At 44.0% G+C, this 27814-nt stretch overlaps 1 protein-coding gene across 2 annotated transcripts; it reads right to left on the minus strand.

Annotated features, from left to right (window-relative positions):
* Positions 1–245: 245 nt before the first annotated feature.
* Fbxo9 (f-box protein 9) lies at positions 246–27812 on the minus strand. 2 transcript variants are annotated; one of them, NM_001081490.2, is made up of 13 exons: positions 27749–27812; positions 23018–23101; positions 20275–20433; positions 18535–18592; positions 17093–17192; positions 14615–14745; positions 13892–14006; positions 6217–6335; positions 5921–6011; positions 5022–5117; positions 4654–4747; positions 3250–3401; positions 246–835 (listed from the first exon to the last, which is right to left on the minus strand). In NM_001081490.2, the coding sequence occupies exons 1-13, from the start codon at positions 27752–27754 to the stop codon at positions 727–729; spliced, it is 1314 nt and encodes a 437-aa protein (NP_001074959.1). In that variant the 5' UTR covers positions 27755–27812; the 3' UTR covers positions 246–726. The 2 variants fall into 2 exon arrangements, with proteins under 2 accessions (NP_001074959.1, NP_076094.2); NM_023605.2 differs by lacking the exon at positions 27749–27812 and adding an exon at positions 27038–27403.
* Positions 27813–27814: the final 2 nt, after the last annotated feature.

The raw sequence follows: 27814 nt of genomic DNA on the forward strand, positions 1-27814 counted from the left end.
CGCGCAAATGTTCATTTGTGAAGAAAGACCCCATAGTCAGCTGCTTGAGCTTGCTGAGTCCCAGCCTGACTTCACTGTTTCACACTTACATATCTGTAAGTTGCCTAGATGAGACTAGGCGTGCCAAGGTTTGGAGTCAAAGGTAAAGGCCAGCAATGGCTGACGCAGTGTTCCTGATGCCTCTGTTGGCTATCCCGGGACCATTCATTAAACACTCTCACACTGTTAAAGGCCATCCACACATATTTCCTTGAAAGAAACATTTATTTATGATCTTTATTGAACAGTTTCAAACAAATCCAGAACAGGTTTCACATTTTGAGTATGATGCAAAGCCACTAAGTCATGCGGGAATAAGAACTCTCCAGTGTGCTCCCTGACCTATGTGTGTTGAGGATGCTCAGGCACAAGGCAGTGGATGTGACAGATCTGCTCAGAAACCTGCTTGAAAACATGATTTCAACTCTACATCAACATTTATTACAACAAAAGTGTCCTTAACAACTTCTAATTTCAAAACAAAGTACCCCAGGAATCAACTATCCTTTTAAATAAAAAAAATAATTTATACTCTTCTTAAAGGAATTCCAACAACTTAAAGTAAGCTCCAACTCCATGTATGTATATATGCATGTCTATCTACATGCGTGTGTCTATGTACATATAACTTAGGTGTCCCAGCGCTCTATGCTTCTGCTCATGCAGCAGTGACATGCTGGTGTGGCTCTACAGAGGCCTTTCCGAGAAGGCAGTGTAGCTCCTCACTCTGGCGAACAACAGGGGCGTGTACATCTTGTCAATCTCAAAAGCACTCACTGCAGTCTCACCAGTTGCTCTGGAAACAAAGTGCAAAACACCAGAATGAGAAGTCCCAGTGTACTTAAACTCCCGGCCTGCTTGTACGGTGTGAGTTTAAGGTCTACACAGTGGAGGCAGAGTGAAAAACATTTAAGAACTCCCTTCAGAAACTTTTTTTTTAATTAGGTATTTTCCTCGTTTACATTTTCAATGCTATCCCAAAAGTCCCCCGTACCCACCCCCCCAATCCCTTACCCACCCACTCCCCCTTTTTGGCCCTGGGGTTCCCCTGTACTGGGGCATATAAAGTTTGCAAGTCCAATGGGCCTCTCTTTCCAGTGATGGCCGACTAGGCCATCTTTTGATACTTATGCAGCTAGAGACAAGAGCTCCGGGGTACTGGTTAGTTCATATTGTTCCACCTATAGGGTTGAAGATCCCTTTAGCTCCTTGGGTAATTTCTCTAGCTCCTCCATTGGGGGCCGTGTGATCCATCCAATAGCTGACTGTGATCATCCACTTCTGTGTTTGCTAGGCCCCGGCATAGTCTCATAAGAAAGAGCTATATCTGGGTCCTTTCAGCGAAATCTTGCTAGTGTATGCCAGAAACTCTTTTTATTGGCTGCATAATATTATGATCCCTGCTTATATCATAATTTAACTTAATAATTATTCTTTTGGAAATTTAGGTTGTTTCTGATATTTGACAATTAAAATAATGTGTTATTCGTCAAGAATGTGTTATTCTTCATTATGACTTTCAACATATTCCTAAGAGAATTCCCAATCAGAGACTATAATCTGTAGCCCTTGTTAAACTGTTTTTTTTTTTTTTTTAAAAAACGCCCTATCGGGGCTGGAGAGATGGCTCAGCAGTTAAGAACACTGACTGCTCTTCTGAAGGTCCTGAGTTCAAATCCCAGCAACCACATGGTGGCTCACAACCATCTGTAATGAGGCTAACGCCCTCTTCTGGTGCATCTGAAGACAGCTACAGTGTACTTATGTATAATAATAAATAAATCTTTAAAAAAAAAAAAGGCAGCCAAGTGTGGTGGCACACGCCTTTAATCCCAGCACTCGGGAGGCAGAAGCAGGCAGATTTCTGAGTTCGAGGCCAGCCTGGTCTACAAAGTGAGTTCCGGGACAGCCAGGGCTACACAGAGAAACCCTGTCTCGAAAAACCAAAAAAAAAAAAAAAAAAAAAAAAAAAAAGCCCTATCATTACAAGAGAACTAATGATTTGGTATGGGATCAATAGCAAATGTGTAAGTGTGTGCGGGCTGAGGGGATCACTAATTATCTAATTATGCTACCACAGCTGTATTATACACTCCCGAGGAGACATCAACCAAAGCAGAAAACCACAGTCACCAACAGCTGCAATCTGTACCTGCTCTGGAGCGCTTTCCTTCTAAAAGACAATTCTCACTTCCTACAGGGGCAAGCACAAACTGTGGCTTCCTTCTCCTTCTGGGTTTTACTCTGGACTCACTGCATCAGATCACAAACTAAATGGAGAAGGGAAGGCCTGGGCTGTGAGGACACAGCCGGGCTTGGTAGACGGAGCCTCCACATGAGTACTGAAGTCATCCACACAGTGGAAATGTGATGGAGACCATCACCGCGCAGTCAGGACTGCAGAGCGGATTGGGAGCCTGTTCAAAACCTCCCTCTCAGAACTCTGGATTTGACCTGCGTGGGGAGCCCAGAACACCAGTCTTCCTTCAAGCTCGACACCTGCTAACTGGCAGTCACATGACCAGGTGGTTCCTGTCTCTTCTAAACTCTTTCTTACTTCTGTACTGTTCTTTTTTGATGCTCTTAATTAATTACTAATTAAAAAACCCTACCAAACAGAATTAAGAGCTTTACATAGAGGGCGGTAGCAGGTGGGTGGGCAGGGGAGCACCCTCATGGAAGCAGGGATTGGGGGGAGGTGGGATAGGGGTTTTCGGAGGGGAAACCAGGAGGGGGATGACAAATGTAAATAAACAAAATAACCAATAAAGAAATGTTTAAATAAAGAGCTTTACCTGGGTGTCACCTACCTAATGTATTTGGCTGTGGGCTACACTGAGCACCATTTTAACAGACATAATTTCTATAAGTATAATTTTTAAAATGATTGTATAATTCCCAAAAATGAATCTCCAGCCTAAAGAGACCTCAGCAGCCCTAGGATGGAGCGCCCCCTTTTTTGCGGGGGAGGGGTTAGCATAAAAGTCTACTTCATGCTAGTTTAGGCATTCTTTTTTTTTTTTAAGTTTCTTTTAAAATTGTACATGGTTCTTTTGCCTACACACATGTGTACACCACATGTGTGCCTTGTGCCTATGAAGGTCAGAAGAGTTGTAAGCTAACATGAGGGAGCTGGGAACTGAACCTGGGTCCTCTGGAAAATCAACAAGTGGCCCTAACTGTGGAGCACTCTTCACTGCGTTCACCTACTTGTAAGTGATGTGACAAGAGTGGTGGATCCAGATGAGTTTGTTGAACCTCTGGTGGCCACTGGAGCACAGCTGCAGTCCCACATGGAAGCTGTGATCTGCCTCTTGGACAGGAACACGACGAAAATACCTGTATTTATGGTCAAGTGGCTTCTGTAAAGAAAAGGTTCGTGAGCTAGGATAACCATTAGAGGAATATATAATGTGAGATTCACATTGCAGATAACCTGTTACACATTGCAGGTCACCCTGAGTACCACATGTAAACCTATGAGTGTTCCAAGAAGCGGTAGGTAAAACACCAGGTTTCCTCCCCACCAGCTAGAGTTACCTAGCAGTTTCAGGAATAAAACTTTCTTTCTCCTTTGGTGACTAGGAAGCCTGGAGAGAGGCGTGACAGCTCGCACCTTCAATCCGTGTGCTGCCAAGGACAGGCAGATCCTGGCAGCTTGAGCCTGTAATCTGGCAGAGATAGGCAGATCTCTGGGAATCTGAGGACTCCCATGTCTACACAGCGAGTTCCAGGCCAGTCAGGCTACACAGTCAGACCTTATCTTTTCTTCTATACATTTATATATAAAGTGTAGCGTACAAGTCATGTTTTGCAACAGCAGCAAGACAGTCACAGATGAACAGGTGTGATGGATCTCACTCTGACTGTTCTTTTGCACACTGTGAACACTGTGACTGGCTTCCTTATAGAAGGATACTGACGTGCCACGTGGGAACACGTGGAAAGCACTACAGCATCCCAGGAGCCCATCAGAGGAGGCAGGAAAGCCAGTGCCCTGGTGTCACGACATCACTCACAGATAAAACCCTGCAGCGTCTCACTACCTGACAACAGGAAGGGAGAATGAACCTACGAGCCCCACTACTTATGTGGACAACAGCCTACACTTGCTCTAACCACTGCCCAACTGATGTGGCAGGTATGTACGATGTCTCTGAACCAGGACTAGACAAAGGAATCTAGAGAAAGTTGCAAAAAATATTAGCTCTTCAATCCACCAAGAATTTAGAGCACCATAGACCATGATATATATGTATATATAATCACATTTACTGGGCATTTATTCTTTCTTCACAGAAACAGAAGAGGGAAGCTTTTTTCTGGTAAAATGCTCTCTCTGCAAGTCTCCTGGCAGAAGAGTGGCCTGTACGAGCAGCAGAGACAGTAGCAGCCCCGTTAACAGAGACAGGAGTCGGATGTAGGAGATCCTGGTACTGTATTCCCGTGCGTGAGGACCCTAGGGTGGCTTTCTGGAAGGGCAAACACACTGATGTGCATAAACGTCCAGCTCTTGTGGCAAAACCGTCTGGGGATTGTTTCTCTTTCCTAGCTGAGAATGGGTGGATGGACAGCTGTGGTAAGGGCAGCCCCGGCTCCACAGTGCATACTCACTTCTTCTTTTTTCTTAGTTATTACAGCAAAGACTTTGGTCTGATTGTCTGCATCTTGTGACAAGCGGTAATGACCCAGCAGAATTGCATCCGTTCTAAGAAATAATAAGCACACCTTAAAACAGCCAGTTATACTTATCTGAGCACCTAGAACGCGGCGTCCCAGTGCCCCTTCCCCCACTCGCCCACACACAGCACTGGGATGAGAACGAGCTTGCATAGGCCTTGCAGGACAGGCTTCCCGAGACCCCACCCCAGCCCCCAGCCTCAGGACTGCCTTTTATGACATGCATTATTAAGCCATAAAAGCGCTGTCTTAGGATAAATAAGGAAATGTGGACTAGGTAGAAGGCCATATAGAAACACTACCTGGTGTTCCTGGTTCTTAACCGGGGAACGATGGACGGAGGCTCCTCGGGGGTGGTTAACATCATCACATGGCCATCAGGAAAGAATCTCATGTATCTACATGAGAAGGAACCAGACACCACCACACACAGTACAAAACATGACCTTAGCTTGCAGTCTCTACTTAGCCCCACACACAGTACAAAACATGACCTTAGCTTGCAGTCTCTACACTTAGCCCCACACACAGTACAAAACATGACCTTAGCTTGCAGTCTCTACACTTAGCCCCACACACAGTACAAAACATGACCTTAGCTTGCAGTCTCTACTTAGCCCCACACACAGTACAAAACATGACCTTAGCTTGCGGTCTCTACACTTAGCCGGAGCTGTGAAACCCAGACTGAACCCCATCAGCAAAGCGTGGGTAAGACAGGAAGGCAGCCAGGACCCAGTGGCAGGCTACACGGGAGAGCCTAGCCTGTAACTCCTTGGGGTGTGTTGACCTTTCATTTCACTCACCAAATAAACTTTAAACTTGTCTCTTAGACTAAAGTCTGTGTTTTCCTGGGGCACTAATTAATGCCTGACAAAGCAAGACCCAGTAACTATACACAGTGACAGACACTACCCTACCTATTTCTCAGCTGCATACCCACGTGCTGAACAAAGGCTGGGACAGGCCTTATAGGTCACAGTATAAGGACAGAGGAGAGGGGCTCAGGAGGGCTACTAGGAACTGGAGGGATTATACAACTTATAAATAACCTTTAGGTTTTTGAGTGCGGTTCCTGTCATAATATTAGATTAAAAAATACCGAGGACCGTTTTGTGGATAAATCATGAGCAACAGAAAGCAGATCCAAAACCTAAGACACTTGAGAATTTCCCACTCACGCACTTTACAGCAGCTGTACCTGTAATATTCCACTTGGTGCCACGCCCTGTAGAAACCATCAAGTGACTGCTCTCCCTGGCGAATATACGTGGTTTTACTGATGTACACTCCTACAAAAAACCAGACGTTCCTTTAAAGTCCATAAGTAAAAGTCACGTGACAATCGCATAGCACACCCCGCTCTATTTTTAGTGCTGCTTCCCTCAGTTACGTTCATAGGCACTTAGGTCCATTACAAAAAATGAAAACCACGTTTTATCAAAATTACATTGTAGATTATGATTACTCCTGAGCGCTTGAGTCCGCCCAACTTACCATCAAACCGAACTCGGGGCCGTTCTAGAAACATCTCTCTCCAGGACGCGTATGGAACGAGCTTCATGCAGCTTCTGCCCCACACTTTCAAGCAAGCCAGACGCCAGATTTCAGGGTCTCTAGGTAAGAAAGCACAGCATCAATCAATGTAAAAAGCTAAGTTAAAGTCCTTAGAAGCAAATGAATATTTTGACTATCATGTAGTTCTTTTTAATTCAACAATTATTTGCTGAGTATCTGCAAGATGCTGTTTCAAGAGGCAGGCTGAGACCGACACACAAGGTGAAGACCTTTTGTTTATTGGTGAAAGTTCAGGTCGAGTGCTAGCGTAAAAACCAACCACCGAGGCAGTCAGATAGGAAAAAATACTGTCCAAGAAACTGACCCTTTGGACAGAGTGACCACGGGGACAGGGAACACCATCCTAGCAGCAGCTGTCAGAGTGAGGCTTGAGCTGAGAGCCAGCAGGAGCACAGGCTGCAGAAGTGAGCAAGCTGTGCAAGGCAGAGGAGGAGCCAGCATCCCACTGCTGGCCTCTAGCAGGACAGTGCCAGCTTACGGGAGAAGCTTTGAGCGTGGTTACGCTTTCAAAAATTAACTCTGGGAGACATGGACTAAAGAAAGGTGACAGGCCGGGCAGTAGTGGTGCACGCCTTTAATCCCAGCACTCAGGAGGCAGAGGCAGGCAAATTTCTGAGTTCAAGGCCAGCCTGGTCTACAGAGTGAGTTCCAGGACAGCCAGGGCTACACAGAGAAACCCTGTCTCAAAAAACCAAGAAGGTGACATAATCTGAGACCTTATCATCAGAGCAAAGTCAATGCATCCAGACTATAATAGAGGATGATAAACGAACAGAAAGCCAACTTTAAGTCAATGCACCCAGACTATAATAGAGGATGATAAACGAACAGAAAGCCAACTTTAAGAAACAGTGGCAGAAAGTTTCCCAAACCTGGAGAAAGACAAACATCCCGGAATCAGGAAGATCAAATACAGTCAAATATGTCAGAGAGGTGACCCAATGTGCCTAGCAACAGACTCCCGATCAGAACTTCTACAGGTCGGGGGCCTGGGATGATCCATTCTAAACCCTGAAGGAAAAGTAACTGCTAAGCTGGAGAGAGACCCCTGCCAACTGCCACAGCAATGGGGGAGCTGCCTGCCAGTGCAGCTCAGGGAGAGCTCTGTCAACAGCAAGGAAGGAGAGAGGGCTCTAGATAGAGGGCCATGTAGAGGACAAAAGAGCTGTAGCTCCAGGTCAGCTGCTGGGGACTGCCAGGAAAAGTAGCTTAGCGCCAGCACCAGCTGCTGTCAGCTCTGACTGGAATAAGGAGTTCCTGTCCTCACAGGCCTTGGTGGGGAGGGGGAGGAAATGGAGAGCTGGGACTTGAACCCACACGAAGCAAGCACTCCGTCACTGAACTACCTATAGGGCTTTAATACAACTGAAGGAGCTCGATGGTCCCTTATGGTCCATGTTCCATAAAGTAAACCTGTCCTTGCCTTAGGGCAGAATCTAAACTGCAACAACAGCAGCCAATGCTGGACAGCCTTCTGCCTTAGGGGCTAACAGCTTTTCCCTGATATAAGCCTTGGGCTTGTGTGGAACTCACAGGCACTCAGCATTCTCAGATCATCAGAGGGCATTGCCACGAGCTTGAGTCCTGTCTGCATTTTACCCAAGGGACATCGGGAGGGTGTCCTTGCCTCTGCCCTTGACATTGCAGCCGTGTATACAATCCCAGCGTCACATACGGCTGTCCTCCACCAGAAGGTAGGGAGGTCCCAGCCACCTCCAGCAGCTCTAGGATACAACTGCTAGAGTTCCACTTCCTGGAGCCGTCTGTGCTCTTGGGAATGGAGCGAGGTTTCCTCTCCAGCCTGCTGAGTGCCAAAATCCCAGCTCCATCCACCACTGTCTCTCAGAACCTGGCAAGTGTATCAGCCTCTTTGGAGGCTTTTGTTTCCCACTCTTACACCGTCAGGTTGCATATGATAGCCTTAGAAAGATTGGTGGGCACAGGACCCCGACCCTGGCCTTCAGGCTTGTGTAGAAAGTAAATGTGCATCCTTTTGCATCCATGTAGGCATGCAGGCTGCACTTATCCCATGGGAGCTAGGCAAGTCTACATTACATCCTACCACACAGCTCCAAAAACTGGATCCTGGCACCAAGGTCCAGGTATTTTCTACATCTATCTTTTAAGACTTGTGACAAGCACCTTTTCAAATCCTATGGTTCAGGGACCATAGCTACAGACATCACAGTTCTTGGTATTGCTTGCACTTGTCATGAGGGACCTAAGGACAGTCCCCTCTGCATCTCAGACAACAAAGACTATGACAGATACAAGTCCCAGTGAGCCTGTGCCCATTACAAAACTGTATAACTGACTTTATGAATCACTGCAGTCCAGACTATTCAGAGACATTACCGACATCAATCAGAGCCAAAGAAATCACAAGGATGTTACACATTTAAGCTCCTTTTTAACCAGAGCCAAAGCTCTAGCTGACTCCATATCCCATCTGAAGGAAAAGAAAAGAAGAAAATGTTTCCAAGAAACACAGGAAACAAGAACAAAAGGAGATGGGGTTACTTCAAACTAAAATTCCTTTCTGGGTCAGTGAGATGGCTCAGCAGGAGTGGGCATCTGCCACCAAAACTGCTGACCTGAGTGTGGTCCCTGGGACCCAGAGGGTGGGGAGAGCTGACTCTGAGTTGTCTCTAACATAATTAAAACATGAGCATAAATCTAAACTGAGATTTTTTAAAAAGAGGTATTTTAATGAGGAACAAGTACAGGAAAGAAATGTTCCAATCCACTAATCCCTGGGGAAGGACAAATAAGACATGGTATCACAGACTCCACTATGAAAAGCTGCAAGAATGTAAGTGCAGCCATGGGGGTTCCTCAAAAGATGCACATAGGGAAGTCACATGATGAACAATCCCAGGAATGGGTATGTATCCAAAGGAAATGGAATCAGTGTATTAAAGGGACAGACTCACCTTCACTTCACTGCAGCACTAGTCACAATAGCTAATGACAGAAAGAAGAACAGACCTTTAAACATGTAGCACATCTACACACTGAATTCCTAGACAGACACAGAAAGAACAAAATCCTGTACCTTGTAACAGCTGGATGGAACTACAGATCATTAAGTTATGTAAAATGCCAGTGACAACGGCCTCGTACCTCACTCATGCAGGATCTACAAAAGTCAATCCTATGAAAGACAAGAGAACAATGGCGGCCATGTGCTGATCTGCACTGGGAAGAGGAGTGTGGGGTGGGGACTGAATATGCCTGGCCCAGGGAGTGGCACTATTAGGGGGTGTGGCCTTGTTGGAGGAAGTGTGTCATTGTGGGTGTGGGCTTTAGGACCCTCCTCCCAGCTGTCTGGAAGCCAGTCTTCTAGCATCCTTCAGATGAAGATGTAGAGCTCTCAGCTCCTCCTGCACTATGTCTGCCTGGATGCTGCCATGTTCCCTCCTTGATGATAATGAACTGAACCTCTGAACCTGTAAGCCAGCCCCAATTAAATGTTGTCCTTATAAGAGTTGGCTTGGCCATAGTGTCTGTTCACAGCAGTAAAACCCTAGCTAAGACAGGAGCAAAGATGGTGGTGGGAGGTTGACTGATGGCTGAGTTACAATGAGAGCAAGAAGCAACAGTGCTGATGTGGTAGGGTGGATGGATATGTCAAAAAGTACAAGATTTTGAATTTCTACCATAAAGAAAGAAATATACCAGGTACTGTGGCATATATCTGTATCCCTAGTATTGCAGAGGCTGAGGCAGGAGGATTCTGGATTAGAGGACAACCTGTGCTATATAGTGAGTTCAAGGCCATCCTGAGCAGTATAGTAAGACTTTAGTTTCAAAATAAATGCTGGCATGTGGTTTTATAAAGGGTACTTGCCTAGTACAAAAGTGGAATATGCTTAATCTGATTGTACAGTGTGCAATATACATATACCAAACAGTACGTAGTACCATTAATATAGAAAAACTTTAACTTTTTATGTACTAGCTAAAACAAAATAAATTAAGGTGCATGCTTACAGTACCAGGATTGCTTTGCATATGAGGCCAGCCTGAGTTAGTCAGTGCCAGGCTAGATAGGGCTACCTTGCCTCAAAACCCAAAACAAACCAACAAACAAAGTCCTAGAAACAAACAAAGCTGCCAATCAGACCTGTTCTCATCAGAACCGCCCTCTGACATTAGCGAGGGAAGATGTTTCCGCAGAAACAGAGCTGTCCCAGGTTCTCACCATCACCTGTCAATGGGAAATACTAGAGGGGATTTTCTAAGATGAAAGAAAATAGTGCTGATAAAGAACACAAACACCTCAAGTGTAAATAAAGATGCAAACAATAACATCAAGACTTCAAATATAAGGGAGAAGAGCACTTTCGGCTCTTGCAGAGGACCCGAGCTCAGTTCCCAGCAGCCACGTGGCAACTCACAACCATCTGCATCTCCAGTTCTAGGGAACCAAGGGCCTAGTCCAGCCTCTGCAGGCACTAGGCACACACATGGAGTGGATAATGCACACAGTCTAAACATCCACACACATGGAATAGAATAAGTCTTAATTTATTTTAAAGTATTCAAATAGAGGGGGAGTAGAATCAAAGTATGGAGGGGTGTGTGTGTGAGAGTGTGTATGTGAGATAGAGACAGACAGAGACAGACTGAGAGAGAGAGAGAGAGAGAGAGAGAGAGAGAGAGAGAGAGAGAGAGAGAGAGAGAGAGAGATGCTAGCAGCCTAAAATAACTTATTAAGATAAATGCCAGTACAAACCTGCAATAAATACACTAAAAATAAAAAGCAGAAAATAAAACCATGCTACTAAGCAAATCACCTCACCAAAAAGAAGACAAGAGGGGGGAAAGGGTCTGGAATACCCAGAGAACAATGACAACATAAATCCTCCCATATCCATAATTACCTTGCATACAAGAGGACCAACTTCCCAGCTCCAAGGCAGAAAGCTTGGACAGAGGGCTGACTCCGGCAAGTTGCCCTCTGGACTCTACCCATGCTGTGGTACTCACACAACCCACTCATACAAACACACAAATAATGGTAAAAATGACTTTTGAAAACTCATGTTGAACTATCACCTCACTAAAGAAAAAAATGGCAAAATATTAGCAACTGCGGGGAGAAAGGGACTCCGTACTGTGGGACTGTGTGTTGGTAAAGCCACCACTGAGACTGGGATCCAGGCTCCTCGAGCCATGTAAAACATACCTATCATATGGTCTAGCAATCCTACTGAGTATATACATTTCTGAAAAAAAGATTTTTTTAAAGCATTTACTTTTATTTGTGTGTTTGTGTGTGTGTGTGAGAGAGAGAGAGAGAGAGAGTGTATGTGTGTGTGTACCTGTGTATGTGTGTGCCAGATGTGTGTGTTTGTGTACCAAGTGTGTGTGTGCCAGGTGTGTCAGTGCCTTCAGAGGCCAAAGGAGGGCATCAGATCTCAGAGCTGGAGTTACAGGCTGTTGTGAGCTGCATTCCACAATGCAAATATATTTTAAAACATCACACTAGAAACAATAAATACACATATTTTTTCCTGTCAATTAAAACAAAACTTCCTCTGGTGGTTTACAGAGAAAAAGTTCTATGGGTCCCTAAGTGGAAGCAAGACCATACAGAATGTCACTGAATTTTACTGAGACCAGAAGAAACAGAGGCTAAGTCTGCACGGTAGCAGAAGCAGAGAAAAGGCTAACTGGAAATACACTTTAAGGACAGCACCAAGAGTGAAAACAGAGGCTGAGGAGAGTGTCAGTCAGTGGTAGTGTGCATGCTTTTCACTTGTGAGGCTGGAGTTGATTCAGTGCTGGATGGACATGGCTGCCACACACATGCCTGCCATACTCATCCCTGAGGAGACACAGGAACCCCACTGCAAGCTTGCAAGGCAAACCAGCAAAATCAGCTAAGTTCTATGTTCTAGCCTGACCCTGTCTCAATATGTACGGTGGAAAAGGATGGAGGAAGGATCCTATTCAATTTCAGGCCTGTGAATCTGTGGACATGTCTGTGCGTGTGGCCACACACACACACACACGTATACAATAAGATGCAAAAAAAAAAAAAAAATTTAATATAGTCGTGGTTTTGATACAGCTCAAAGTATTTTTAAATCCCACTGGATAAAAGATAGACTCTTCAACAAATGGTGCTAGTCAAACTGGATCCCTATGACAGCTACATGTAGAAGAATGAAGGTACATCCTTATCTCTCCCCCAGCACAAAACTCAACTCCAAATGGATCAAGGACCTCAATCAAGTAGGATCTGATACCCTGGATCTGATAGAGGAGAAAGTACAGAATACACTTCAACGTATAGACCAGGACAGGTCTTTCTCAACATGACCAGCATAGTACAAGCATTGAGACCAACAACTGAGGACTGGAGAGATGGCTCAGCAGTTAAGAGCACCAGCTGCTCTTCCAGAGGACCCAGGTTTAATTCCCAGCAACCACATGGCAGCTGACAATTGTCTGTAACTCCAGTTTCAGGGAATCTGACATCCTCCCAGGTATACATGCAGGCAAAATACCAATTCACATGAAATTTAAAAAGAACACATTTTTTAAAATGTTACTTTAAAAAAAAAAAGACCAACAATTGATAAATGTGATTTAGTGAAACTAAAAAGTTTCTTTATAACAAAGGCACCATCATTCCAGTAAAAAGGCAGCCTATAGAACAGAAAACATCTTTACCTGTTATACATCTGACAAGATCAAAAATTGGAGCAAGAAACTAAACAGTGCTCAAAAGAGATAGCTGCAAGTGTTCTTAACCACTGGACCATTTCTCCTTCCCCAGAGTTTCTTCTTTTAACAATTATTCATTTTATGATGATGTATTAAGTTTCATTCCTGAAATTTCACCTTTTTAAAATCAAACTGTCACTTCTCCCCACGTATAATTAATGGAGTGATATTTAGATTCACCAATTTTGAAGGGCTGGCAGCAATCCAGTAACTATTCGACAAGTATTTGTGCAACAGACTAACACAGAGAATTATTAAAAACCCAGGCTCTGAATAATTCAAATAGTTTATGTAAAATTCTAGACTCTAAGTGGTATTGGGCTATTTTGTAAATAATGCATTTGGATTTTAAGAACTTCGGTTATTAAAACTCTAGATGCTGAGGACACACTGTTTTGTATAGAATCTTATGGCGAGCAGTTGCAAATGATCTCACACTGAACTACAACACGTTTAAAGTACACAACAGTTATTTAAGGGGTCAAAACAAAACTCCAGTAAATCTAAAGTTAAATAATTAACTCCTAATGGGTTTAGAGCTACTATACAGACACTGTGAACGTATTCTTTCTTCTCCATCAACTGAACCGTCATAGGAACTGAGGAAGCAGTCAGGGCGCCTGTATCTGTCTGGCAGTGCTATACCCTGGGAAGCTAGCACATTCTAACCTTGAAGTGCTGTTATTTGAGGAAAGTCACATTAAGTACAGCTTTGTAAACTTTCTATTTAAGCTTTTACTCAGAACATCAAGTTTTTGGTTTTTTGGTTTTGTTTGGTTTTGTTTGGTTTGGTCAAACTTGACAAAAGGCTATCATCTTTTACTTCACTGCCTGAGTCATTTCCAAAAACCAGTACCTGGCACAGATATAGAATCCTCTGCACACCAGTGACAACTGCTCTAACGATCTGAGGTCCAAGTCACTTGATACCACCCATCGGAAGATGTACATCAGCACCTCCATAGGCAGGACTGCAACAGAAAATCATCTTCAGTGACTTCCCTTCCTCCGAGGGCACTGTGCATCTGAGAAAGCTGTAAACCACAGCCTCAGAGACACAGCGCAGAGACGCAGGCAGAGCACATTAACTCGCCAGCAGCAAACGACGACTCCCACTACACAGGGGAGGCTTCGCTTTTCCGCACAGAGTTAATGCTAAAGAACCGTTTCCCCTGGATAGTTATTTTATCACCAAGATATACTAAAATCAATATGAAAAATGATGGGATTCTTATATTTTTATTTAAGAAAAATGTAAATAGTCCTCCCATAAACAAGCAGTACTTACTATATGAACATGCTAACTCCTGAGCATTCAGCCTCATCAGGACCACTGCACACTCTGGCTGATGCGCACAGTGGCACCGAGTTCCTCCAGCTTCCCAAGGGCTTCAGTGAAAAAAGTATGGCGTCCCAAACACCTGCATGCCCTGGTCTGTTGTTTCAGATTCTGAATAGCACAGGCTTACATCGCCAGCTGTTTCTATCATAACTAGATCACCACCATCTAGGTCACCAATCGCCTGACTTCACCCCGAGGTCCAAGGGTTTCTGAGTGACAACAGCCAAGGAGCCACACCTGATATGTGAGTCTGACTGGTCTCAAGCTCAGGCTGACAGAGTTTGAGCACAGACTCCTGCAACGTGAGCTGCTGCTGGAAGTACGACAGGAGATCGGCCATCTTGCTGGCGTCCTCGTTCTCTTCGATGCTGAAACCGAGAGGGAGGGAGTAGATTGAGTGCGTCAGATCATTGAAACAGACAGCTTAAACACTGGTCCCACAGCACCTTCAAAACTGACTTAGAAAGACAATCTAAAAAGCCATCTTTCTTATTACTTTTAAAAGCTGTGCTAGTGTGGACCCTGCCTTGTTGCAAAGTCCATACCAAGTTTTCCAAATGAAAACATTTTGGTCATTATCCAAAGACTTAGGATTTTTAGGCTCATGTGTTGGGATTTAATTAGTTTATTTGTGGTGAGTTTATGAGTTAGTGAAAAAAATAAGTGTTTGAAAATTTTGTGTAAGTTCTTTTGTTTTTTTTTTTTTTTTTTTTGGCTTTTTCAAGACAGGGTTTCTCTATAGCCCTGGCTGTCCTGGAACTCACTTTGTAGACCAGGCTGGCCTCGAACTCAGAAATCCACCTGCCTCTGCCTCCCGAGTGCTGGGATTAAAGGCGTGAGCCACCACGCCCGGCTTTGTGTAAGTTCTTTAGTGAACTCTTTTTGTGTAGGGTGTTTGACTATGAGTCTGTTCACCATGCAGAGCCCTAAGAGGCCAGCAGAGGGCATCAGATCCCTTTGGAATTGGTGCTAGAGTTTTGAGCTGCCATGGCGGGTGATGGGAACTGAACTCTGGTCCTCTTAAAGAACAGCCAGTGCTCTTAACCACTAGGCCTCTCTCCAGCCTGTATTTAATGATCTAATCCCTTCTGACTGTATGAAAATAAAATATATAAATGCCATTTGAGTTGCTAAGTTTTCTAATAAAAATTCCCTTAATTTGTCACCCTACCCTAAAGAGTAAGATACCAATTTTGAATAAGCCTTAGACTAACCCACAAATCATCTACAGATATTTACAGTTGCAAGGTTCTTTCAGCTTTCCATTTTTGAGGAAAGACTTGCATGAGGATGGAGTTAGGAAAACAGGACGGACATTTCACAATTCAGAAAGCAGGTAAGTTTGAACTTAGATAAACTCAATGACCCATCTACCCAAGCCTCAATACAGACAGGCAGTGGTGGCACACACCTCTCTCTAGTTTCAGCACTCAAGAGACAGAGGCAGGCAGATCTCTGAGTCTGAGGCCAGTCTGATCTACAGAACAACCACAGCTACACAGGGAAACCCTGTGTCAAAAACAAAACAAAACAAAAACACAAAAAGGTCCCCCAAAACAACAACAACAACAAAAACAAATAAAAAACAGACAGCCAAACACTTCAACAGGGGTGAAACTGTCACCAAAACAGAATCCTCAGGACTTCCCAGATCTGGTAAAAGGTAGTACAAACCTAACATAGAGTAACATAACTTAAAGATCTGGTAACACAAACCTAACAGAGCTGGTAACACAGACTTGATAGATCCGGCAATACAAATTTGACTGAATCCTTACGCACCTCCCATAAAAGACCTAGCTAAAACTTATAAAGTTGACCAAGATCCATATCTAGGTAACGAAGCCCAAATGGCTCATTTGGGTTTGAGCTACTACTTCACACTGTCCAGTCTCATTTGGTGAACATGGTGCTTTGAACGTGCTGAGCAAGCACTCCACCAACCAAGCTACATAGCCTTAGCCCTGGCATTTCCCAGTTTAAAGCCAACATTTCCTCCTGGCCACAAACAGCTTTCCTTTTCATGCCATCAAGTTGAGCTTTGGGGAAGATATTAGGCCAAAACGATTTATAACTGTCTTGAAAAAAGCACTGGCTTTGAAATACACTCTTAATCTTCTCTCAGTTGAAGCCATCACTGCTCTGTCAAGGCTCGAATGGAAGTGCTGTCTCGGGTACAGTGAACACGAGTTTCCTCAATGCTTGTTTATGCTTGAATCTATGCTTCTAGACAATGCTATTTTAGAGGTTTGATAATGCTAATTCTAGATACACTGGGAGAAAGAAATCACTAGAGCTTAGCATTTTCCTAACAAGATGCCTTTTTGAAATGTCAAAAAGACTCAAACACACAGAGGCTAGTACAATGAAGTTCTGCATGCCCACCACCCAACTTTGAGCATTAGTGACATATTTGTCAACTAGCGTAACTATATTTTAGTACTTTCCACTTCAAACAGATTTCTAAAAGTTGAAATATATTCTTTAATCTTTTCAATAATCATCAATTTAATTTTACAAACTTTCGTCACCTTTTTGTTACAGCTATTTAAGATGTAAATATTAAAGTGTCTCTAATTAAGTAAGTCTACTTATAAACATGGACACATTAAACGTGACTAACAGAATAGCACCACCTTCTTAGCAGGGTAAGAGTTAGAACAGCACAGTGCTTAACTTACAAACTATACCCATTACTGACTGTCTGATACGTACTAGCCGCTCCCAACGCCGTCGCCGTCTGGAGACCGGGTGTAAGTGATCTTGAACTCAATGTCTGGCACCAGCTGCATCGCCCTACGGTAGAACTTGATGGCTACAAGAGAAAAGCTAATTAGCTATGGCCACACATTTCTCTCACTCATTTTGTCTGCCCTTAGCTGTGGTTGGTAGACTTGATGAACAGCTGAATACTTCAAACATGCAAACATGCATACTGAACAAAATTATTTCCAAACCAGGCAGCTCAGGTTCCTGCCCTCAAAGCTAATAGGTTACAGAGACTTAAGATGTGATTTGATTGTTTGCGTTGTTCTTTGGGGGGTGTTTGGGGGATTCTGGAGGGTGGTGCTGGTTTTTGTTTGATTTGACTTAGTTTTTCGGGACAGGGTTTCTCTGTATAGCAACCCTGGCTATCTTGGAACTCGATTTGTAGACCAGGCTAACCTTGAAATCACAGAAATCCCCTGCCTCTTCCTCCCAAGTGTTCAGATCAAAGGTGTGCACCACCACCACCCAGCCAACTATTCCTCTATGTCTTCTGCATCCTCTGCATCTGGAGCCGACTACCATGCACTGACGTCACGTGGGAACCTCACAAACTAATACCAGGGACTTGACCAGTTAGACACTTAAAATGTGGGGAAAAGCACCAGTAGAAGAAACTTCCACATAAACACAGTAACTTCAAATAATGATATTTTCCATGTGTTTTCAAAGGACTCAATCTCAAACATTTTTTCATGAATTTTCAAACATTTCAATTGCTATTATTACCACCAACAAACAAACAAACAAAACCCTTACTATTGATTTACAGTACAACCACTCTGTTCATGTGTGTTATCTACCTCACTCCTTGCTGGAGGCAGAACCCAGGTTATGTACTGCACAGGGCAGGCAAGGACTCCACCACCAATGCATTTCTTTTTTTTCACTAATGCATTTCTATTGGGTTTACAGAGACAGAAGCTGAAGCACCCTGCCTTTGGTAAAACTTAAAGTCAGGCTTAGAAAGAGGGCCTACGCATTCTCTGATTTCATCTTTTGTAGTTCATTCATCTGAAATATTTTCACATGTGAAAAAAACAAAATATGATCTTTATTCATAAATCACCAATGTAAAACTAAATATAGAAAATGCATCTTACTCATCCTATAAATATGATAATACTACCCTGCAATGTATTTTGAAAACAAATTATATACAATTTATTTATTTTAATTAATTAATTATTTGTGTGAGAACAAGTCTTTACTATGTAACCCTGGCTGGCCTGGACCTCATTATGTTGACCAAGCTGGTCTCAAACCTGCAAGGATCTTTCAGTCTCAGGCATACACTACTTAAAAACAATTTCAAGTAGGAGGAGAAAAATGTCCAATACCAAATAAATTCCAGTACAAAAGGAAAAAGTACTGAGAAGCAGAGCTTTTACCTTCATAGAGAGCTCCATTTTGTTCTTCCTCCACTGCCTGCAGGAAGAGTTCTCGAGCCTGTAAAATGAGAAGGTGAAAAAAAAAAAAATTGAAAATCTGTATGGTAAGTGGACAAGCCAGGTGTGGTGGCACAAGCCACAATCCCAGCCCTGGAGAGGCAGAGGCAACGGGATCAGATGTCCAATGTCATCCTTATGTGAGGGCAGCCTGGGTTTCATGAAAAAATAATAAAAATAATCAAAAATAAATAAATAAAAGTAAATTTAGAGCATGAAGACGCATTCTTAACTGGTGTTGTACAAAGCAAAACAATGGAATATGACCTAAGGTCCACAGCTTACATAAAAGTAACTCAAAATGAATTATGAACTCAAAAGCAAAATGCAAAACTATAAACCTTCAGGGAAACTGAAAAAAATCTTGGGGACCGAGGTGGCTCTTCTGTGTGAGCCACGAAAGGAAAAGTTGATACGTTCTGCCTCGAAGAGACTCACAACTCTGCAGGACACACCCTGCTGGATGTAATGGTGACAGCCCCCATGTAAGAGGAAGACCAAATGAAATGGCAGGCGACAGAAAGCAGCTAGCATATGGAGTACTTCCAGTGTGAACAGCTACAAACTTTCCTGGATAAGGTAATGACTGATACAACATGACAGGTTTAGTTTAAAATGTGAAAACCAACAAACCAACCAACCACCCAATTAAACCTCTCAAAGACAAGGAACCCAGGCACCAAGTTAGGTGGCAAAGGCCTAAGGAGGGTGAGGCAGGTAGATCATTGTAAGTTCTAGGGTATGCTGGCCAACACGCGAGTTCCAGGTCACCTGGACCATAGAAGAACCTGTTTCAAGAAAAATAAAGGGGGTTGGAGAGATGGCTCAGTGGTTAAGAGCACTGACTGCTCTTCCAGAGGTCTTGAGTTCAATTCCCAGCAACCACATGGTGGCTCACAACCATCTGTAATGGGATCCAATGCCCTCTTCTGGTGTGTCTGGAGACAGTGACAGTGTACTCATATGCATAAAATAAATAAATAAGTCTTAAAAAAAAAAAAAGAAAAAGAAAATTCTTTAAAAAGGCAAGAATATTTTACCCCTGCCTTTAGGGCTTCTGCTGTAATTTCTGGGCATCTACTTTTTAAAGACTAAGTGAAACTTAAGAGGCAACAAATTAACAAACGTTACAGGAAGAGGGTGGGTGATAGTAAAATAGGCTTGTATTAGTTACTGTGATAAAACGCCATGACTGAGACCACTTATAAAAGGAAGTTCACGTGAGTCATGGTTCTGGGGTTTGGCATTTGTGGTGGCATGCTGAAGGAGCAGGACCCTGAGGCTTCATATCTTTCACAGCAAGCAGGAAGCAGAGTGCAAACTTGAAATGGCATGAGTCTTTAAACTCTCAAAGCCCCCCTCCAGTGACATACTTCCCCTGTCTACCCAAACAGTGTCACCAACTAGGGGCTAAGCATTCAAACGCTGGAGACTCTGGGGACATTGCTCATTACATCACAACAAAGCCACAGCAACAATATCTCCCGAAACACTTAGAAGTACAGGTAAGGTGAAGGACCTGTAAGCAGAAGTACTAGTCATGCGAAACTGTCCCACATCAGGAAACATTATTGTACTTTACAAACCACATCTCTGCCATCAGATCTAATGACAAAACACACTGGTAAAACTCACTATGTGTCAAAGAAAAGAGTTAATTTGTTAGAGCACTTCAGCACTTAACTTTTCTTCCTTTGCCAGTTCCTGTCGTCCTTTGGTGTCTGCAGCTGCTTTCAGCATAGAGCTTCTTCCTGCTCTGCAAGGCCGAGTTTCTCCATGACTGGAGCCTACACCTGGGGTCAGTTCAAACATCCACTGAGCTCTGAACATCTGGAGCTGCGCCTGTGACAGAGAATATTGGAGGACCCATCACGGGAAGGCAGTGAAACTCTGGTTTCCAGTATTTACTTCACTGTACATTGTTGCAATTCAAAGACCAGAAAACAAACAGACAATCAGTCACACACACACACACACACACACACACACACACACTCTCTCTCTCTCTCTCTCTCTCTCTCTCAAACCAAAGACCTTATAAACATACTTTTAAAACATCATCTTCTGAGGCAAGCAGATCTCTGAGTTCGAAACCAACCTGCTCTACAGAGTGAGTTTTAGGACAGCCAGGGCTACAACAGAGAAACCCTGTCTCAAAATCCAAACAAACAAATGAAAACAAAAACAACAGCAAAAAAAATAAAATAAAATCATTTTCTGCTTAAAACTTTAAAGAATGAATACCAGACAAAAGTAAGTTTGTCCATATAGTAAAAAGCCTAAAAATACTGGAGAACTAAATTTTAATTAGAATTGAGATTATAAGCCCTGATGTGGGGGCAGAATTGATATGTTACTGAATATTTGTTAATAGTACACATCTAGTAGATATTACAAAGTTTCTAAAAATTTCTACAGGTCAAGCAAAGTCTTTCTTTTGATAAACATTCTATACTCCAAAAAGGAAATCCTTTTAAACAAAGGTCATTTAAATATAAAGCATAGAAAAACTCAAGGCCCCAATGTGGTCGGCTGCTTTTAAGGAAGAAATTGTTACCCCAACTTTTGAAAACAGTCACAGCATCACCCCATGTGGGTACTGCCTCAGCAGGATCACACTGCCTCCCTGCTCCCCACTCAAGGACCTGGCTTTCGGGGAGGGGCGTCTATCCTCAGGACCCCACAGGACCAGCTCAGGGGGTCCATTAAGACTGCAGGCACCCGGGCTTGCTTCCTTTGCTGTCTCTCCCATCCCCCTCCCAAGGCCTTGACCCTAGAGGTGCCTTTCAAAAAGGGTCCCGAAGAGTAATCGCTACTTCTCCTGCGAAAGACGGCCACTGCTAATAGAATCACGGATATTATTTCTGGGTAACTTTCTAGAAAGGTGTCTCATGGATGTCTTAACAATATTCTGCAGTGCTCTGCTTCCAGACTTCTAACATGTTACACTCGTGCCTGACCTGCAGAATCCCTAGCTGCGTCCATCCTACTAAACTACATGTGCCAAGTAAGCAAGCCTCATACAGCTCAGAAGTCAATATTAGCTTAGTTGCAGTAATTTTTGAGTTTAATACATATAGATTTATCTCATCCCCTCATTTCCCTGTTATTTCCTTAGATTTAATTTCCTGGTCAGTTGCTGTATCAAAAGGGAGTGTATACTTCTAATTTTGATCCACATTGCTCATGTATCCTCCAGAAAAATAAAGGTCGGTTATAATCTCAAGTGTAACGTGTGTTTTCACAGTCCAGACAAAAATGGACATCATTCAATAAATTATTAATTCGTTGAGTTGTGGTTAAATTATTAATGAGACATATTACCTCTTCAAATATTTAACAGCCATTCATATTTTTCCACTAACTGTCTGCTCACCTCTCTCTACCTTGTATTCCTCTAATTCATGCACAGTCTATCCACTTACGATTCTAACCCTTTGCTAACATAGCAAGCAGTTGTTCTAGCTATTTCTTTCAATTTTATGTTTTAAACAGGCTTTGAACTTCAAATGATCAAATCTCAAACTTGTTCATTAAGTTATGTGTTCTGACTTGCATATTACTTTTAAATATCTTACACCTACATTCTTGGACCAAAACAACAGTTGGGTGAGTAAAATCACCTGCTGCCGAGCCTACTGACCTGACCTGAGAGCCACGTGCTAGAAGGAAAGGAACGACTCCCATCAATTGTTCTCTGACCTCCCTACAAGCACTGTGGCACATGAGTCCATGAACTCACATGCACACACAAGTAAACGAATGTAAAAAATTAATATAAACATTTAATTTCATATTTTTACAGAAAAAATATGGTTTAAGTATGTTATAAAGAATATCGGGGGCTGGAGAGATGGCTCAACAGTAAGAGCACTGACTGCTCTTCCAGAGGTCCTGAGTTCAATTCCCAGCAACCACATGGTGGCTCACAACCACCTGTAATAGGATTTGATCCCCTCTTCTAGTGTATCTGAAGACAGCTATAATTGTACTCATATGCATAAAAATAAATAAATAAACAAATCTTTATTAAAAAAAAACCCAAAGTCCAAACTAGGACATGATAGTGCATGCCTTTAATCCCAGCACTCAGAGGCAGAGGCAAGAGATCAAGGCCACTCTGTTCTACAGAGTGAGTTCTGGGAAAGCCAGGGCTGTTTCAAAGCAACAAAACCCCCAAACCAACCAAAAACCATTAACAAATCAAAAACAACAACCAACAAAAAATATAAACAAAACAAAAACAACAAAACATCAACCAACAAAAAACATAAACAACAAAAAACAAAAAACCAACCAAAAAAACCACAAACAAAAGACTATGCAAGCTCAGCTAAATTCCATGCAAATAAGAGCTGACAAGAGCTCCCAACGGTGACCAACTTCTCACGGTGTAAGAACTCAACACAGAACTGAAGACACTTGCCTGCAGGTCTCTCTCAGCCGGACTCTCATTTCCTTCATCGCCTACTCTGTCAGCATCAGAATGACAATCTTCCTCCGCTTCTGCCTGAGAAGAACAAACCAGAACAGGGTCCAAAACTGGTAAACACTAGTTTCCCTCTGTGATCGTCTCAGTCAATTGTTAACTAATACCACACCTCTGAGTTTGTGGAACCCACTTTGAATATCAAGGCTGCACAAAGTTCAAGTTCGGAGGCTGAGATGTTTCACGTCAATGAAATACAATTCCTTCTCTCTGGGTATCCACTTTGGTTAAGTTTAAATGATACCAATACAAAGAGAATTTGTGCTTTAACTTTTATAATACTGTAGAATCAATTCTGCACCTCTAGGTGACCCAGGCTTGGTTCCCAGCACCCACACGGTGGCATACAATCATGTTATCTCAGTCAGGCATGGTATTCCATGCCTTTAATTTCCACACTCAGGAGAGAGGCAGGCTGCATCTGAGTTCAAGGCCAGCTTGGTCTACATAGTGAGTTCCAAGTGAAGGAATGCAGTGAAACCTTGTCTTAAGGAAAGGAAGGAAGGAAGGAAAAGAAAAAGTCAGCCCTTCTCTTTTTCCCTATTAAGGAATTGAGTCTAGAGCTTTGTACATGTAAACAAGAAGTCTAACAGAGCCACTGAGATATATGCCGACCAAACTCACCTCCTCTATTTTATCTCTATTATAAACCCAATCTTTTACACTGGCGTGGTTTAACGTGGAATAAAGGTGGGCTGAACAGTGAGTGGCTTTGGGCTTAATAAACGTTTCCGTTTACTATCACCATCGAATCCTTTTAGTCTCAGTACATTAAGTGACTAAAATGAATCCTCAGGAAAATAAAGTATTGCCTGGTTCAGTCTGTTAGCTAATAACTTATCAGCACGGGCAGCTTGCTCAACACTCAGTGTGGTCACTCCTACACAGAAATGGCAATGAGGAAATGACCCTGGCAGTTAGCTAGGACTAATAACAAATGGATTTTATTGCCTCTGGTCTCTACACACATATGCAGAAAGGTACATGTGTAGTTTCATACACACATGTACCTGCACACACAGGAAACACATATCCATACCACTGTCACCCCTCCCCACAAAAAAAAAAAAAAAAGAAAGAAAAGCCCCAAAGGCAATTATTCTATCTAGTTCCAAAGACAGTAACTTTTCTATTAGCAAATTTTGGCTGTAAGTTATTTCCAGGAGAGGAAAGGTTTTGCCACCACAGATCTCCGAGTACAGCAACCAAACACTCTTGTACCACATAAGTGTAACATAAACAAACTCTGCTCATACCTTATCTCTGGCAACCAGACCCAAAGCAGGGAGCCCGTAAAACTTGACTAGCTGGGACAGAGTAAGATCCTTGCTGCTCTGTAAAGTTACTCCAGGGAAGACATAAGTCAGAGAAGCATTTGTTCTAAGCCAGGAGTCTGGGTTTGGACAAAGGGCTTAGACTGCTCTTCCCCAAAGGATCCCCGTGTAAACAGAGGTCCTCAGGTTGGCGTTCCTGGATGTTGGGAGAACCCGTAGGATCTGGCCTGATGGGTGGAGAACAGTTCCTGCCATGATGTGCTGTTGTGTGGGAGGTGCAAAGCAAGGGGGCCACCTGGATCCCGGAGTTGATCCTCCAGATCATGAGCCAAAGCGAACTCTGTATGCATGATCTCAGGCATTTTGTTGTAATGAGAAACTGATCTACTAGGAAATATGAGAGGGAGACTGTGAAATGCATGGATCCCACTGAGATGTATACATCTAAGAGTCTGAGTTATCACTGCAAATCCTAAATAGAGCTAATAAGAGAGGACCCGAGTCCCACGGAGTACAGCCCTCTTGCTGTTGTCGGGCAGTCGGACTAAGCTAGCCTGATCTGAAGAGCTTCCCGGCTCTAATGGGTTAGTGCTACTCAGTGTGCTGCTTGCTCTTCTGGGCCTGGATTGCCTTCTTCCTTGCTTAGCTGCATCTACTTCAACATTCAGTCAGCAGCATTTTCCAACTGTTTTCTGTCACCTTACAAATACATTCTTATTGAAATCACTTGTCTCCCTCAGTAGAAAGAGTGTATCGAAGGCAGAGAGCACATCTTTGTCACAGCTGGTACGTTTAGGACCAAAAGCACCACATGATTTTGGGTAAAAAAAAAAAAAAAAAAACCAGCATCATTAGTTTTTGTTAGTTGAAACAGGGTCTCATTGTGTATAGCCTAGGCTGGACTGAAACTCGATATGTAGACCAGGCTGGCCTTGAATTTGCAGTGATTTTCCTGCCTCAGACTCTCATGTGCTAGGAGGAATTTGAGTGTGAGCACTATACTGGGATCTCTTTCTTTGGAGAGACATCTGTGAGCTGGAGAGATGGTTCAGCAGTTGAGGGCTGGATAGTCTTCCAGGGGACCTGAGTTTGGTTCCCAGCATTCGTGTCCAGCAGCACACTGGAATTCTCTTTCTGGCCTCTGTGGGCACCTGCACATACACGGCATGGTGTCTCAGTTAGGGTCACTACTGCTGTGATGAAACACCATGACCGAAAGCAACTTGGGGAAGAAATGGTTTACTTGGCTTACATTCCCACATCACTACTCATCACTGAGGAAATCAGGGCAGGAACTCAAACAGGACACAATGGTGGATGCAGGAGCTGATGCAGAGGCCATGGAGGTGTGCTGCTTACTGACTTGTTCCTGCATGGCTTGCTCAGCCAACTTTCTCATAGATCCCAGGACCGGCCTGCCAAGGGATGGTACCACCCACAAAGGGCTGGGCCCTCCCCATCAATCACTAATTAAGAAAATGCCCTGCAGGCTTGACTGCAGCCTGATCTTTCGGAGACACTTTCTCAGGTGAGGCGTGCCTTCCTCTCAGATGACTCTAGTCTGTGTCAAGTTAACATAAATCTAGCACACACTTTAAAACATTAATTTAAGGAGAGGGAGAGAGGGAGGGAGAGAGAGAGAGATCTGTAAAGAGAATTAGTGATTCTGAATTCTGGGTCATCTTTTCAGATGTGATTAAAAGTTTATCACAGATCACAGTTAATAGGTTTGCTAATATTGAAGATCTGGTACTGCACCAAACCCCACACCATGCCAGGCTAGTCGGAGGCTCAAAAATAACTAGTTGAATACAGAATGCCTATCTCAGAACAGAATCCATTGTTAACCTTGATTTTGACAGTAGGAACTGGAATTTTACTACATTTAGTCGATTTTAATCCCACTTGAAATAAGCAGGAGCTTAGTTAATCATCAGTATTTTCATAGTTGAAAATTACTCAAGCATCATGGTATAGTTTAGTGGGTTAGTTTCTTCGCAGATGAGATTAACTGAACATAAAGAAGGTTAAGGGCTTAATCGTGGTTTGAGGACTACTTTTGAAAGTTTAGAAGAAGAATCAATTAGTGTGTTTTCTGTGCACCAGACTAGTTTCATAAAATAAACCGTTGCAGCCAATTCATGTTAAAAAAAAAAAAAAAGCCACTTGAGTGTTCTCCCAGTCAGTCTGGTATCTTTCATTCTTAAATCATCCAGCCCTAGCCGGAAACTAGTTTCTTAAGTCACTGCAGAGCCTACATACTCCATGCAACAGTCCCGTGAGACCGGAGCTGTCACACATGGAGCTTGGCGCAGTCTCTCCGTCCGCACAGCAGAGAAGCGGCTTAGGCCCTCGCTATCAAGAAACTTGGCAAGAATCCCTCCAAGTCCAGTTTGCCAGCACTGCCTGCGAATATCCTACCAGGGCCACTGACACCTCGAGGGCGTGCGTCCCAAACGTGGAGCTCCCGAAATCATCTATGGGCCGGGCTGCCAGAACAGAAGCGATCAACAAGTGTCACCGCTTGCCAGGGCCACCTCCCTTGTGCAGAAGCCAGGACAGGTCACCTGAGACCCGACTCCCAGCTCGGACAGTCTGGAGTGACCGAAGCGGGCCTTTCCTCGGCTATCCGTCAAACCCTGCCCTCACCACCCGGCCCTTGCTGCCCTCCCTCCTCGGTTACCATGCTGGCCGGCGGCCGGCCCAGTCGAGGGGCTTCCCGCGCCCGGCTCCCGGAGGGGTGGCGGCTGCCCGGTGTCTACTCCTGCCCGTCTGCTGCAGCGCGGCTTAGCAGAGTTCTCGGTCGGAGAAGCGCACCAGGCAGCGGCAATAACTGCGGGCCCGGCGTACGGCAGCCATTTTCGCGGGACAGGGGGCCGGAGGCAGGCGCGCTGCGGCGGCCGGGGACTCGAGCTGCGGAGGGGTCGCCGGTCGCCAGCGGAGGCCGAGCACCGAGCGAAGAGCTGAGCGTCGGCCCAGCAGGAGACGTCTGGACGCAGCGGCGGAGCTGCCTGCTCTGCTGCGGAAACTGCGCCGCCGCGCCGCGCATGCGCAATGCCGTCGTCGCCGTCGCCGCCGCCTGCTTGGCTACCAGCCACCCGTCGCGAGCTAGGGTGATGGGCCTACTGTGTGCAGCCGTCGGTGGAGCTAAGCTGGCCCGCCTCACTCAGCCCGCCTGTTTGATGCTGAGAACACCCAGGCAGGAAGGAGCAGACGTTAGCTCAAAATGTTTGAACCTGAATTTGGAGTAGAGCCCCCTGAGTCGATCCTAATTGGACATTAGGGGACAGTACTTTAGGCGCCCTGGACACTGGGTGCCCTGTCAGAATGAGAAAAGAGAGCGAAAACTCAACAATCATTGAACCCCACAGACTCTGAACCGAAGAAAACGTACGCTCATGTGTGCAGCCGGAGAGTGGTAACAGCCAACGCAAGTCACGTCGAACTACAGATCCCACAA

This window comes from Mus musculus, chromosome 9, assembly GCF_000001635.26.
Source record: "Mus musculus strain C57BL/6J chromosome 9, GRCm38.p6 C57BL/6J".
Lineage (NCBI taxonomy): Eukaryota > Metazoa > Chordata > Mammalia > Rodentia > Muridae > Mus > Mus musculus.